Below are 14,924 nucleotides of genomic sequence, written 5' to 3'. Positions count from 1 at the left end.
CCGTTTGCTCTTTTTTGTACCGCCGTAAACATTGGACCTCATGATTGACAGGAAGTGACATCATAAAGTCTGTGTTTTCCTCATGTCATCAATTTCTTGTCTTGCTGTAAATGTCCATAATTATTTCATAATTTAAAGTGATTTGTTGGTGCTTTCTGTCTCCAGAATACAGTTTTGTTTCTGCACTGACGGTCTGTGGTTTCTCTCTTTTTATTTGATCAGCCGACAGTTTGGTTTTACTGAGAAAGAGTAAAACTCAGCAGAATAAAGTTCAACGAAACACTAACTACATTTAGGTCACTTGTTCCAGTCATTTTTCACACACAAACGTCAAACATTCATTTATTTCAGTCTTTTAGTTTTGAGCTTTTGTTTGGACAAAACAAGATACTATTAATATCTATTAATACTATTAATTATACTATAATATTAAATAAATGTAATTTGTAGTTCTGAAATTTTATGGACACAACCAGCTATGGATTAATCGAGAAAATAATCGTCTGTTTTATTGGTAATATAAAAATAATCGTTGGTTGCAGCCCTTAATGTAATGAATTAACAATGATAACATTCACCTGATGTGTTTGATTTAAGGATATCTCTTTGACTTTATTTTATCTCCAAAAGTTTGAAGCCCCGAAAATAACAAAATGTAGTAAAAGCTTTTTAAAAACATCTGTATATCAATACATATTTAGTTGAAATCATTAAAGAAATGTAAAGTGTTATAATTTTCCTTTGATCGCCAATCATCAAAAAATGCTTTTAAGTTTTTTTTCACCAACAAATTAGTTGCTAAATTAAATTGATTATTTCCGTTAAATTTTTTTGTTTTAATTCATTATTTGGTTATATTTCCCCAAGACAAAAAAAAGTTGATAAATAAATATATATGTACACTCCAAAAAAATTAAAATGATATATATATATATATATTTCAACTTGTTTTGTCTTGGGATAAATAGACAAATAATGAATTGTGTGCCAACACCAAAATAATTCATTTAATATATATATATTAATAAAACAAAATTTAAATAAATATAAACATGTTTTAAATATATTTAAAACATTTTTTATTTAATTAAAATTAATTTATTTTTTAGTTTATTTTATATATTAATATATATATATATATATATATATATAAATGTTTTAAATATATTTAAAACATTTTTTATTCTACATGTTAATTTAAATATATACGAAATTAATAATTAAATTAAATTAAATTAAATATATATAATTCATTGTTTTGTCATTTTCTCTACTCTCTGTTTTTACCTAAATAAAATGACCTGTTTCTCTTACGTCACACACGTTACAGGGTGTTGTTTACATCCTCTGAAGCGTTTCGGGACATTTCCCTGAAGGGTGAACGAGGTCTTCCGGTATCGTTGTTGCTGTAAGGTGACACCTGTGAGAGGGGGCGGGGCTAACAGGGGGCCGAGACCGGCGCTCACCTGGGTGCGGCCTGGATTGTGTTTTTTTATCAGCAGCTGCAGTTTCAGTTGAAACATTTGAGGCGGAGCAGAGACACGAAGACAGGTGAGACAGGTGAGTTTATCCTCCTACGGTTGTGGGTTCAACACCAGAGACTTGTGGTTTTATACAATCTTTGATAACTTGTTACAGCGACCACAGACAGGTGTGTCGTTGGAGACGATTTTAAATCAATTAACTGCTGTGTTGTCAAAAATACAGCTGTTTAAAAGTGCGGAATTCTAATGAATAAACCTGCTAAGTGTTTGAATGTGTTTGCTGTCACTTTATTTTGATTAAACAGGAAGTTTTGTAGTTTTGAAGTTTAAATAACACCAATTTGAAGCGAAGACACTTTCAGACTCTGACACCGCCTGACCCAGTCGGAAAAATGGCCGTTTTAAGACACACAGCGTGTTATTATGGCTCCGGGATCATTTTAAACAAAACTGAAACGATAAATCTATTTGTTGATTGACAGACACATAATCGGCTATTGTTTTTATTATGGAGTTATTGTTTAAGTCATTATTTCTAGCTACAATGCCTTAGAAATTCCCTTGGCCCTGCCTCTTAAAATATGAGGAAATGCTGCATTTGTATGTTCTTATGTCATAGTAAACTTTTTCTTACTGAGTATCTTTAAGTTTGAGAGTGTTGATATGGGCTTACAAAATAAAAATAAATCTGTCCTAACTACAGAAATCTTCTTGCAGATTAATTTTTTCACGGAGCAGCACCCAGAGGATCCATCATGTCCTCCAGGCCCAATGGGAGTCCACCTCCCTACGAGTCCGATACTGGATAGTGAGTCTCTTTTTCCATGAATATAAATAAATCAACTATATATATATATATATATATATATATATATATATATATATATATATATATATATATATATATATATATATATATATATATAGTGATTTATTTTATATGCTTCAGATATTCACAGAGATCAAGTTAAAGACAGAATGTCCCTCTGTATGGAAGCAAAGAAAGGCCACGATATAATAAAAGTTTGATTTAAATGTCGTGAAATGTTACTGAACTCTTATATGTTGTTTTAAAAACCATTGACATTAATGTATCTGGATTCCAGGAGGCAATTTAAAGTTTTATTTTTGTGGTTTCACAGATTGAGAAAGAGAGAGTTTACGTAGTTAATTCGATTTTTTTCTTAATTTTGGTGTCTAAATTTCACATTTCCAATTTGAGAAACTTGATTTTAACTTTTTAGATCTGGAAATAACCGATTTTGACTTTGAGCAACATGGATATTTTTAATATAATTAAAATAGACAACTTTTAAAAATATGTCAATCTTCATGACTTTAGATAGGTTTTCAAAATAAAATACTTCAGCGGTGTTTGCATGTATACAGATATTATGCTCGTTCTTATTGCGTGGATGGAAATATTTTTCGAGGCCTTAATTCTACAGTTAATATTAGTATTCAGTTGTTTATAAGATTCCTTGCTGATTTAATGCTCTTATGTTGAAAATCTCATATCTCTCTCCACAGTAACGTCGCTCCCCAGCCGGCCTACTCCTACTACCCGGATGATGAGTTCCAGCATTTCTACCGCTGGGCATCTCCGCCGGGCATCCTCAAGATCATGTCCATCATCTGCATCGTGATGTGCGTCGCCATCTTCGCCTGCGTCGCCTCCACGTTGGCCTGGGACTCTCAGGGTGCCCTGGGCGGCTTCGGCGGCGGCTACGGGGGCGGCAGCTACGGGGGCGTCGGGGGCTTCGGAGGAGGAGGCTACGGGGGCGGCAGCTACGGGGGCGGCAGCTTCGGTGGCGGTGCGTACGGAGCCGGAAACGGCTACGGCTACGGCGGGATCGGAGGGAACTACAACGACCCCCGAAAGGGCAAAGGCTTCATCATCGCCATGGCGGCCATCACGTTCATCGCCTGCCTGGTCATCTTCATCATCATCGTGTCCCACCAGAGCCTGTCGGAGAGCCGAAGGTTCTACCTGGCGGTCGTGATCATCTGCGCCATCCTAGCGCTGCTAATGCTAATAGCTGCCATAGTCTACCTAGTGGCGGTGAACCCCATGGCGCAGTCCGGATCAGCCTACGGAAGCCAGATTGCCGGTCTGTGCGCTCAGTACCAACAACCGCAGACTACTGGGGTCTTCACCAACCAGTACCTTTACCACTACTGCGTCGTGGAGCCGCAGGAGGTGAACGCGCGTCTTCGCTTCCTCGTATTACGTGTACAAAATAAAGATTTGTTGCATTTTTATAACTCCCTGGTCTTCTTTTCCAGGCCATCGCGGTGGTGTTCGGCTTCCTGGTCGCCATCGCTCTCATCATCATGCTCGTCTTCGCTCTGAAGACTCGCCAGAAAATCCGAAACTTCGGCAAGAGCAACATCTTGTGGAAGAAGGTGAAGGTCATCGACGAGATGGAGCCGCCTCAAGATGTGGAGGCGTGGGTGAGTTAATTATTCGTATTTAAAGGGCCAGCGTGTAGGATTTAGTGCCATCTAATGGTGAGGTTGCAGATTGCAACTAACTGAATATCCCTCCGCTCACTCCACCCTTTCCACGGCGGTGGTAAAACCGCGGTAACGCCATTCACCTCGTTCAGGTCATCCATACCATAATAACACTCTGCAGCTCACTACTCTAAATAGAGTATCTGGGAAACTAGGACGGGCAATTTTATAGAATAAACAATTACTTTCACTGTGGATTAATCTGCATGTTATTTTCTTGATCAGTCGTCTATAAAATGTCAGAAAATACGTCATCTATTAGTCTGTATTCATGATGAATAACACATTTTTAATAAAATTGTGAGCACATCTCTGGTAAACTAGATTTAAAGTGGTGCTTTTGTGGAGATTTAAAGAATTTAATCTTCTGATCGATCAGTCGATTTAAGAATGATTTCAGTCACTCGCTGCCCTAGAAATGGAGTCAAAAGAAGCTATCTCGTCTCCATAAGAGGTGATCCCAGCTCAGGAGTCTCTCACATGAAGAAGCAGTAGTTTGGGTGTTTTTATTTCAGCTGAAGCGGTTCAACCTGTTTGGTGGCAGCCACCTGTTGAGGAGCGGGGGAGGGGAAGAGTTGATGGTTTCAAGGTGTGCCGTTTACACAGACGACAGTATCAGTCTCACGCTGACAATCTCCAACAGTAAAATAAAAAAAATGTTATCACCAGTAACACGACACTGGGAACCTGCAGCTCGTGGGAAGTTGCCTGAAAGCGCTGAGGCGGCGAAACTGCAGCGACCTGCAGCAACTACATGCTGCTGCTGCTGTTGTTGTTGTTGTGGAGGTGAAGCGGGACGAGTCTCTGCAGGTTTCATCATTCCAGAGTTGGTTCAGTTCCAGCAGGTGTGTTGGAGGGAAACCGCCCGACAGAGTTTAGTTTATGCTGCAGAGTGTTTGAGTGCAGCTTTGGTTTTGTATAAAGTAGTGCAGCAGATATTAGAAATCATGCAGATTTATGAGTAATGCAGATTTATGCAGACAGCGGTGGATTAAATTGATTATAACAAAAGCATAAGTGAATAAAATGTGCAGACGCCAGAGAAACATAACTGTAATCAAAATGAACGAGTATTTATGGACCTCAGCTTGTTTTACGCCAAAACAAAGTCTTTCACTGTTCTGTTCTTCACAGGAAGCTTTAAGGACGTTATCGAGCCTTCTGTTAGAAATAATAACTTAGAGGCTGAACACCATGTTGAGATATATATGGAATAATATATCTATTGAGTCTTTTTCATGTAAGAGATGAAGCTCAAAGTGCTTTACAAAAAAGATGTGCAACATATTCAAACAAAAGTAGATAGACAATAAAATAAAGACAGTAGATGATAAAATAAACGGAGCGTGAAGAAAAAGAGAATTTGTAAAAAAAAATTACATTAATTATAGGCCAAATTAAATAAATAGAGTTTCAACTGCCATTAAAATGTTTAAATGTTATATCTAATATTTTTTTCTTGCATGTTATGTAATATACTTTTTCTTTTTAGGTTAGCATTTATTGAAACGGGAGCATTCTTGTTTTTTAGTTTTTCTTAGTTTTGTGTTAATGCAGTAATTATATGTTGTGTTAAATACTATATGATTGCTTGGGGTAAAATAAGAAATCCTACATTTTAGGGCTGCAACTAACAATTATTTGTATTAATGATGAATCGCTTGGTGTAGAAAATGGGGGAAAAATGCTTCTTAAAATGTTCTATAGTGCAAGTTAAAGTGTTAAAATGACTTGTTTTTTTTCAAAAAACTTCCAAAAATATATATTTTAGTATCGTATATTACAAATAAAAGCATCAAATCCTCACATTCCAGGAGCTGGAACTTTCAAATATTCTGCATTTATGCTTTAAAAAGTATTGAAATGAATATTTGATGAATTAAAATCATCATGTATTTATTATGGTATGTATGTATTATGGTGCCAATATGTTTTCTTTCTCCCAAAGGTGAACAACGTGTCCGTCGGCCCTGAAGTGCTCCCGATGTCTGACTACCCCGAGAAGCTGAGGAGCTCCAGGAGTCACCTGGACGACGAGAGCACCAACTATGACAAACCTCCATACGGCTACACGCCTCAGTGAGTGTTGATGTGTAACCAGCGCTCTGCAGACAGAGTTCAGCTTTATTCGTGTTTGCTGCGCGGACAAAGTTCCACCTGTCACATCAGTAAACATTGTAAACATGAATTTATGGTCTTAATCTCTAGTTTCAAGTCTTCTTCAATACAGCATGATGTTCATTTAGTAAATTATGGTCCATTTAGAGTCAAACAGACTATAAAGCAGAGTATGCTTTAGGGGCAGGGCTACACAGTGATTGACAGGTCTCTACCAGAGACGTATACTTTAGGGCTCCAGGCTTTAAAACATCAGTCCACAAACTAACAGGTGACATCACAACGACTATGTCCACTTCTTTCATATGTATAAACATGCAGTATTTTATTAATATTAATGTGTAGTACATGAGATGGCTACATGCTGGAACTTGTTATTCAGCAAAAATGTGGATCAGGCAGATTTCTTTTTTCCTGCAGAGAGTGAGAGTCTACACGCTCCATAAAGACACAAAGCGTTTCAGACTCTGGAATGAGCTCCTATTTTAACATTAACATTGCCAGTTTCAGCAAATACACTCATGAATCACATTTTTCTTGCAACAGTGAAACTGAGTGAAATACTTCAGTGCTGATTGGCATCATGAAAAGTATGCATGACCGAAACAGGAAGTCATAAATCAAAGTATTTTACTTCCTCCTTTGTCATATAAACTGTGAAGCACACTTCCAGGTGCATTGTTATTGCTTCTTTCTGTATAATTAATCTAACAATGTGTTCTTTGTCCCACAGACCTCCAGTGGAAGACCTGCCGCTGCAGAACGGCGCCCCCTACAGCACGAACTCAGACGTTCCGAGCTCGGCCGGGAGGCCCAAGAAGAGACGAGCAGGTCGGCCGCGACGCGCTGACGGACAAGACTACGAGACGGACTACAACTCGTCAGGAGATGAGCTGGACGACGACGACTTTGACAGGTAGGAATAAACTTAAAGACGTATTCAGACCCTTTAGTCAAGTAGGAGTACTAATACCACAGTGAGGAAGTACTCCACTACAAGTAAAAGTATTGGTAACAAATATGTGTGAGCTGATTTTAACTATTTGATACTATGATCATATTTATACAACAAATGATGACTAAGTTATTGAGTCTAAAAAAGTATATTTGTCACAAAATAAGTAAATAAAATATCTGGATTATTTCAACTTGTTTTTTAGATTTTTATTTTTTTTTGTTATTCATGTGAGAATAAAAAAAGAAAAGTCGTGAAATGTTTTAATCTTTGTTTTGAGAAGCGTTTTGTAAATTTGACACAAATTATATGGTAAAATGAAGAGTTTCATTTTACTCAAGCAATCAGATAAAATATTTAATATTTCTCTCTGAGATATTGTGGAATAGAAATATAAAGTTTCTTTGTGTGTAGGATTTGGTGACATCTAGTGGTGAGGTTGCAGATTGCAACCAACTGAATGCAGTAAGGTGTGCGTGTGTGTGAAACATTACAAGTGTCCTAAATTCAAAACTTTACATCAGTAGAAGTACAGAAATATCAGGATATTGTACACTAATGAAAACGTAGTAAGGAATATTACATTTCTACAAACTATTAAAAATGCTCCACACTGACCCTTTTAAATACAGTATTTAAATATATTGACTTTGTTTCCACCACTTCTCTCTCTCTCTCTCTCTCTCTCTCTCTCTCTCTCTCTCTCTCTCTCTCTCTCTCTCTCTCTCTCTCTTCCCCCCCCCCCCCCCTTTCTTTGTTTGTTTGTTTTCCGCCTCAGTGAATTTCCTCCGATAGCGAACGAGCCGGAGCGCAACGACTACAAGCGCCAGTTTGACCACGACCACCAGGAGTACAAGGACCTGCAGGGGGAGCTGGATGCCCTCAACAAGAGTCTGTCAGAGGTGGATCGAGAGCTGGATGACCTGCAGGAGGGCAGCCCACAGTACCTGGTGAGAGATTTTATTCACTGTCATAAATATTGGTTATAGTCATATGAGCACATGTGAGTGAGTAAACGTATATCAATTTTAATTTAAAGCATGTTTATGGATTTATTAACGATACGAATCTGTGCAAAGAGATTGTTTCTGGAAGCAAGGACCCAGGAATGTAGCTTCATATAAAATTAAATATAAAACCGGAGCATTAAAACTACTTTAATCAATATTTATTTACAATATAAAGTGGATCAAATGGGTTTGTGTGATGTGAAAGGAGTCGATTATAGAGAGAATTATCGTTAACGTTTCAGTTTTAGCATCTAATAACTGTTTTGGTTTTTACGGCCCACAAATTCAATGTCTCAGTCTCTGTAAAGTCTCACCGCTCTCGTTTTTCCAGAAGAGAGACTCGGTTAGAGACGAGCTGGTGAACAAAGTGGAGCGTTAAGAAGCTAAAGAGACAGATATTGGTGGTGGAGACCAAAAACGGAGCTAAAAGAGAGAGACTACTGGACTTATGAGCTTCTTTTTTGCCCCAAAGTGGCCCCAAATGTTTGTTCTCAAGCCCTTTACACACTGGGGGAGGTTTATTTTTGTACAATTAGTTTGCATCAATACTTTCACACAGAAAGCGAACATTACATGGCAAAAAGGTGACATACTTTTTTCTTAGGTGTTTTTTTGTTTTTTTTTAGCTTTTGCAACACAAATAAATGCGTCATCCAATCATATTGTAGAAAAACAGGTTGAGTTGCGTCTATACTTATGAAACAACAACACAGAGGCTTCACAGTCCGAACCAAGACAGCAAACTTTATTACTCGGGGCGGGCGATGCCGCAAAAATTCCAATCTGATGCCAAGTAATACAGGGCCAGAACTTCTTAGAATCAAAAGCAGCTTGCATGCACTTTCATGTTGCGTTTCACTGTTTATTACTTTAGTCACATGCATTTTAAAATACAGGACAGATTTTTGAAGGAAAACAACAAACAAACAAAAAACTGCAAATTAAATGTGCAAACATTTTCCTTTTAATAAACAAAGTGCAAACAATTTAATTTTTTTTTTGTGTGTGCAAATAACAATAAACTGAAGCACAAACTACGGTCAACGGCTCCTCTTTTGTTCAGCCGTCATTTGTCGGGGAGTAAAATATTTTTATTCGTATTTATTACTCCTTTCAATCTCGACCAGATCTGCTCATCCGTTGTTACCTTTCACAATAAAAGCCCTAGACACATGGCATTCACTGGCAAATATTTCCCATTTTCTTGTGTATTCGTCACAACCCGCGCTGTGTAAAGGCAGATATAGTGACAGAGACAAAATAAAGCATGTGTTTCAATGAAAATATTGTTAAATGTGAGGTTTTGGTGACATAATTTCATAAACTGTTGATTCACTCTTTAACAGGATGCTTTGGATGAGTACAACAGGATAAAGAACATTAAGAAGGTATGTAGGAGCCTTGTTGAGTCCAGATTTAACACTCATAAAAGCTCTAGTTATTTTTTTTTACAACTCCTATAACTCATCCTCACGCCTCCTTTTTTTTTTTTTTTCTTCTTCTTTTGCTCCCATCATAACTACAGTCTCCAGACTATCGGGTGAAGAAGCGCAGGTGTAAATATCTGAAGTCCAAACTGAACCACATCAAGAAGAGGGTCAGCGATTACGACCGCAGGGCCTGAACGGCTCCAAATCGGGACACAACGGACTAAATGACCCTTTTCAGACAACAGCAGACTTTAGGGGGCGGAGCTACGCTGATCAAACACAAACCCATCTGTCAGAGCTGGTGAAACACTGACTCGGTTGTTTCCTGTTTTCTCTCTCATGTGATGCCGCTGTTTTTTATTATGAGTGTCACCTGCCATAGACACTGTAATATGTATTTATTTCTGCCTCATGTTTTCTGAAATGGTCTCTTAGTGGAGTGAACACAAATTAAGACATAATGTTTTATACAGCTCTTGTTACGATGACAACATGAGATGCTCATTTCTTATCTTTTTTTTTTTTTTAATTCTCATTTTTAATCCTTTATCAGCGATTATGAACTTGTAAATATGTGGGAAACATTTAAAAGGTTTTTAATGTTTTTAGCATGTGTGTTTCTTTATGGAGGTAGAACAGACACTTAATGCAATGTACTTAATGCGGTGTGATAGCTTTTTTTTTTTTTTTTTTAAATAAATTCTTTTATTGAACATTTTTCTTGCTGTTCTTACGCACTATGAGGCCGATCACACCTCGCTAGAAATTAGTTGCCGGCAAAACCATCAATGTCACACTTGACCGAGCCAATAACATTAAGCAAGAGGCGGGCTTTACTTCTTCACCATTGACTTCCTGTTTTGATGCCGGTAGATGTGGTAGGAACGACCTATTGGTTCATTTCATGACCATATCTGGACTGAGGAGGAGTGAAGTAGAGACGCTGTATACGTGTCTGATAGAGACCTGTCAATCACTGTGTAGCCCCGCCCTAAATCATACCCTGCTTTATGGTCTGTTTGACTCTAAATGGACCATAATTTACTAAATGAACATCATGCTGTATTGAAGAAGACTTGAAACTAGAGATTGAGACCATAAACTCATGTTTACAATGTTTACTGAGGTAATAAATCAAGAGAGAAGTAGAGTCATTTTCTCATAGACTTCTATACAACCAGAGGAGTCGCCCCCTGGTGGACACTAGAGAGAATGCATCTTTAACACACTTCCTTATTGTCTTCACTCTTCAGAAGTGAGGTTGTCGCCTTGGTTGCGAGGCGTCTCTGTGTGATTGGCCCCGAAGCGTTGTGGCTGACTGACGTATATCTGAGAGTCCTTGAGCAAAAAGCGAGTGTGAAAACGAGCCCTCTTGATGTTAAAGCCTCTATGCGTAGACGTTTCACGTGGTTAAAGCAGCTTTCAATTCATTCTGATGGCATTATTTGTTGAAAATGTAAGCAGTGCTTGTTGCGGTCGTCCACGGTGGCTTTTGAAGGTATCACGGGGGGGGGGGGGGGCGTTAAAACGTGAGTGAATATGTTCAGCTTATTCTGCTGCCCCCTCCTCCAGTGGCCAAAAAAACACAATGCAGGTTTAAGTAAGTGTTACACAACTGCACACTGATGCCACATAACGACCCACAGCACGCTGAAGCAGAGGAAGGTCCCTACATTGATTAGGATGCTTTGTTTTTCTTATCTATCCTCTTTGGTTTCCCTCTTTTTTAGAATTTCCCCACACTGACACCACTTCACACATGACAAAACATTTCACGAATAAAACGCACTGAACTCTCTTTGAATTTTCAAGCCGTGGTTTTGAACTGTTCGGTCTGCATCGAGTGTCTCCTCAGCAGCATCCTCCTGGTCATCTCTTTGGGGTGGCCAGGAGGAGCAGAGGGGAGGAAACTCCTCATCCCAGACTCCTTCTCACAGAAACCACCTCCAGAGCTGAAGTTGTACGTATTGAGGATGGGGTTGTTGGTGGAGTTGAGGGCCAGTGGTGGCAGACATCTAGGCTTGGCCTGGGAGTTGTGGTCCAACAGGAAGGCTCCAGATCCTCTGCGCTCGTACCCAGACAGCACCCTCCTGCTCGGGCCTGACGTCGTCAGTGACTCCCTGGAGCCCAGTGTGCTGGAGCAGCGTAAAGGGGCCAGCCTCTTCCCCTCCGTTAGGTCTCTCGCTCTCTGCTGGGACTCCTCGGGCAGATTGTGGACGTCTCTAGCGAGCTGCGGGTCGGAGCTGTAGATGTCCCCGAGCTTGCGCCTCTGGATTATGCTGTGAAGGCTTGACGAGGCCATGCTGTGGAGCGGAGTGCCGTGGTTTTTGCCATCAGAGAAGGAGGAAGAGGAGGCGAGCAAATCTGTTCCGAGGTTTGCGTAGTGGAGGTTCGGGTGGGAGGCAGAGTGGGACGACAGGAGACCTGGTAAGGAGATCTTTTGTCCCACGTGTTTGGCACATTCGTTCTTTGCTTCTGCTCCTTTGTCCCTCGCCGATCGTTCTTCGTACCACTTGAAGCTGTCGCTTGTCGAATTTGTGCCCTCCAGTTTGTGGATTCTGAAAGCGAGGTCCTCAGTTTGGTTGAGGTCTTTGCTGTTTTCTGAAGACGAGGCTGCGTGAAGCTGCTGGCTGAGCAGAGACGCTGGGATCTTTAGCCAAGGCTCAGAGTTCAACCTCAGGAGGGGCTGCTGCAGGCCTTTGGGCGCCGGTTGTCCGAGCCTTTGAAAACGGGACGGGGAACAGGGATGGGAGCTTACGCCACTGGACTGGGCATCTTTAAAGGAGAAGACAGTCTTTGGGGGACATAAGGAAGAGGAGGTGCACTGGGGGGAGGTGATGAGCTGGATCTCCGAGGGAGATGTGGGAGCTGCTGATGCCGTTATGTTCGTCCGATCAAGAGGACTGAGGGGAGGCATGCTGAGGTACTGCTTGGCTTGCAGTTTCCCACATGGGAATTTGTCGGTGGCTATGATGATCACCTCCTTCCCCTTGGCCTTGCACGTGTCGAGCAACAGCTTCAGAACCTTCCAGTCTCCGGCCATGACGGCGTAAACCAGCGCAGAGGTCCCGGACCGATCCTCCAGGCCGATGTCCGCCCCACTAGCCAGGAGCAGCGATGCCACCTCGGGGCCGGCATGCTCCCGGCAGGCGTGCATCAGCGCCGAGCGACCTTCTTTGTCCTGGATGTCGGGGTCCGCTCCTTTCTCCAGAAGAAACTGGACCAGCTTGTCCCGGCTGGCGCTCTGGCCGTCGGTGTGTTGGGTCTTGCAGGCCACCATCAGGGGCGTCTGGCCTTGGCCGTCGCTCTCGTTGATGTAGGCGCCTCCCTCCAGGAGCAGCCGCGTGAGTCGCAGGCGACGGAGGAAGACCGCTCTTAGCAAAGGGTTACCTGAATCCATAGCTACCCCGGGATTACTGCCTTCTCCCTCCATCCCTCTGGGTCCCAGCTGGTGGGTTGTGGAAATGTATTAGGACAGGTTTCTGTGGAAAATAATAAAACAAACAAAAATAACTGCTACTGTGTAAAGGGAATACTGCTGTTAGAAAACAATGCGATTAATCACGATTAAAAATTGGAATCGTTGCCCAGCACTAGTCCATATAAATCATATCATAAGTACATAACGTAATTCTTGTGACAGGCTTACAAGACACTAAATGTTCTGACTCCTCAACATTTCTCTGATCATTCATAAATAATTTAAATAAAACATTCTGCTGGAGGACATGAAGCAGGCAGACTCGGTGGCATCTTTCAAATCTGAACTTAAAACATTTTATCTCATCACCTTCCTTGATGTCATCAAGGAAGACATTATTCCATCTCAGGATTCAGACATTTTCTTTAATTTTTTTTATGTGGTTCGTTTAGTATTTTTTATTTGTTTCATTCCTGTATATATACATGTTTCTGTGTGATGTGTTCTTTGCTTGCTTTCTTTGAAGCACTTTGTAACATCATTTTGTACCATAAATGTGTTAAAATGATCACTTGTGTATGTGAAACCATGTAGTTTAGTCTTTGGAAAAGCAGAACATATAAAGTCCTTTTTTTTTCTTCTTCTTGCATATAGGATCCATTCAACAGCTCCTTTTCATGAGCTCGTCCTCCACAGCACCAGCAGAGCCTTTCTATCAGCCTTTGTGCTGTTTGTCCTTGCTTCTCTCTATTAGACCAGATAAGGCGGCTGTTACTGATGTCTCAGACAGTAACATAACAGGGTTTTTTTCCCGTATGAGTCACGGACCATGAAATTAAAACACATCGATTCACATTGTGTGTGTTTTTTTTCTGTGTGAGGCACATACATGTTTAATGAACCAAACAAACTGGAGCCGTAATGATGACAAATGACACACAGAACAGCAATAAGTATCATAAGACGAGTTTGAGTGAATCGATTTAACAAAACACTTATTTTGTGGGTTTTAAATATTATTTATCTTCTGTATGTCAGGATTCTGCAGTGTGTAATTTAAATCACATGATCAGACCATAAGAGAGAAGATGGTCTATTTCTATAGAGTTATTCTTAATGCTCGTGATCGGAGCCACCGGGTCGGATTCTGGTGAAACCAGATGAAATCATGCAGGTTCATCAGAACCTCCTTCAGCTCAGACTCTAGCGGGGCCTCCAGCAGACACCAGACGTATTGCTGGACCCGCTGGAAGGAAGGGGGGCACGGGAGAATCAGAACCAGGACTGAGAGGGGCAGACTGTCAGACCCTGCTGCAGTAAAATTAGAGGTTTTCTAAAGGGAGTCTGGTGCTCAGAGACACTACCACTTTAGTCCACAGGGGAAGACAGAATCACCACCAATGGAAATCTTCATTTCTTGATTGCATCCCAGTAAATATGCAAATGTTTTCTGTCTCCTTCCTCTTCTTCTGCTTCGTCATGCCGCCAGCATCGGCATCATCACTAAAAACAACCGGGCTCTTTCTTATTCTGGCAGCCACACGTGTGTCTAAGACTAAACACCACCTGCATGCTCCATGTTTGACAGATGAGATGGAGGAGGTGTGCATTTAGTCATGCTGCTCCTTTTGTATTCGTCTTTCACTTTTGTCTTTCCATCACTGTTGCACAGATCAATTAATGAGTCATTAAAACACTTTGTTACAGAACTCTACAGGTTCGGTTTTGTTCGCTGACAAATTCAAGATACTTGTACTTTACTTGAGTATTTCCATTTTCTACTACATTCTACTTCTCCACCACACCTCAGAGGTAAATATTGTACTTTTTGCTACATTTGTCTGACAACTTTAGTTTCTTCTTCATCCCCTTCCTTTCCAGGTAAAACCTTGTATCTCCAGATTGAATGTTTGTGATAAACTGAAGGATGAAGTGTTCCTTTATGTGGTAATGTTGAATGTTTGTGATAAACTGAAGGATGAAGTGTTC

General features: G+C 40.5%; 2 protein-coding genes across 3 annotated transcripts in view; one reads left to right on the top strand and one right to left on the bottom strand.

Moving 5' to 3' along the window:
- Nucleotides 1-1,476: 1,476 nt before the first annotated feature.
- oclna (occludin a) lies at nt 1,477-10,229 on the top strand. Its single transcript, XM_068706403.1, has 9 exons — nt 1,477-1,560; nt 2,202-2,292; nt 3,015-3,684; nt 3,771-3,938; nt 5,950-6,080; nt 6,853-7,035; nt 7,853-8,024; nt 9,431-9,472; nt 9,610-10,229. The coding sequence occupies exons 2-9, from the start codon at nt 2,240-2,242 to the stop codon at nt 9,706-9,708; spliced, it is 1,518 nt and encodes a 505-aa protein (XP_068562504.1). The 5' UTR covers nt 1,477-1,560; nt 2,202-2,239; the 3' UTR covers nt 9,709-10,229.
- An 810-nt stretch (nt 10,230-11,039) lies between these two features.
- The window catches only part of ankrd34ba (ankyrin repeat domain 34Ba), a 7,150-nt gene continuing 3,265 nt past the window's right edge, over nt 11,040-14,924 (bottom strand). For both annotated transcript variants that reach the window (XM_068706401.1, XM_068706402.1), the window contains exon 2: nt 11,040-12,996. In XM_068706401.1, the coding sequence (XP_068562502.1) occupies nt 11,322-12,947 (1,626 nt within the window). In that variant the 5' untranslated portion in view covers nt 12,948-12,996 and the 3' untranslated portion in view covers nt 11,040-11,321. The remainder of the gene's footprint in view (nt 12,997-14,924) is intronic.

Source organism: Cebidichthys violaceus, unplaced genomic scaffold (assembly GCF_023349555.1).
Source record: "Cebidichthys violaceus isolate CVI_PGR_0920_01 unplaced genomic scaffold, fCebVio1.0.p SCAF_12, whole genome shotgun sequence".
In the NCBI taxonomy this organism is placed as follows: Eukaryota; Metazoa; Chordata; class Actinopteri; order Perciformes; family Stichaeidae; genus Cebidichthys; species Cebidichthys violaceus.
This window is presented reverse-complemented; position numbering and strand designations above follow the sequence as displayed.

What these genes read in the sequence shown, in the direction of transcription:
- oclna (XM_068706403.1), top strand. Translation starts at nt 2,240, where the DNA reads ATGTCCTCCAGGCCCAATGGGAGTCCACCTCCCTACGAGTCCGATACT. An exon ending in GCGTCGTGGAGCCGCAGGAG is followed by an intron (nt 3,685 to 3,770) that starts GTGAACGCGCGT and finishes CTTCTTTTCCAG; the next exon opens with GCCATCGCGGTGGTGTTCGG. An exon ending in GACGACGACGACTTTGACAG is followed by an intron (nt 7,036 to 7,852) that starts GTAGGAATAAAC and finishes TTTCCGCCTCAG; the next exon opens with TGAATTTCCTCCGATAGCGA.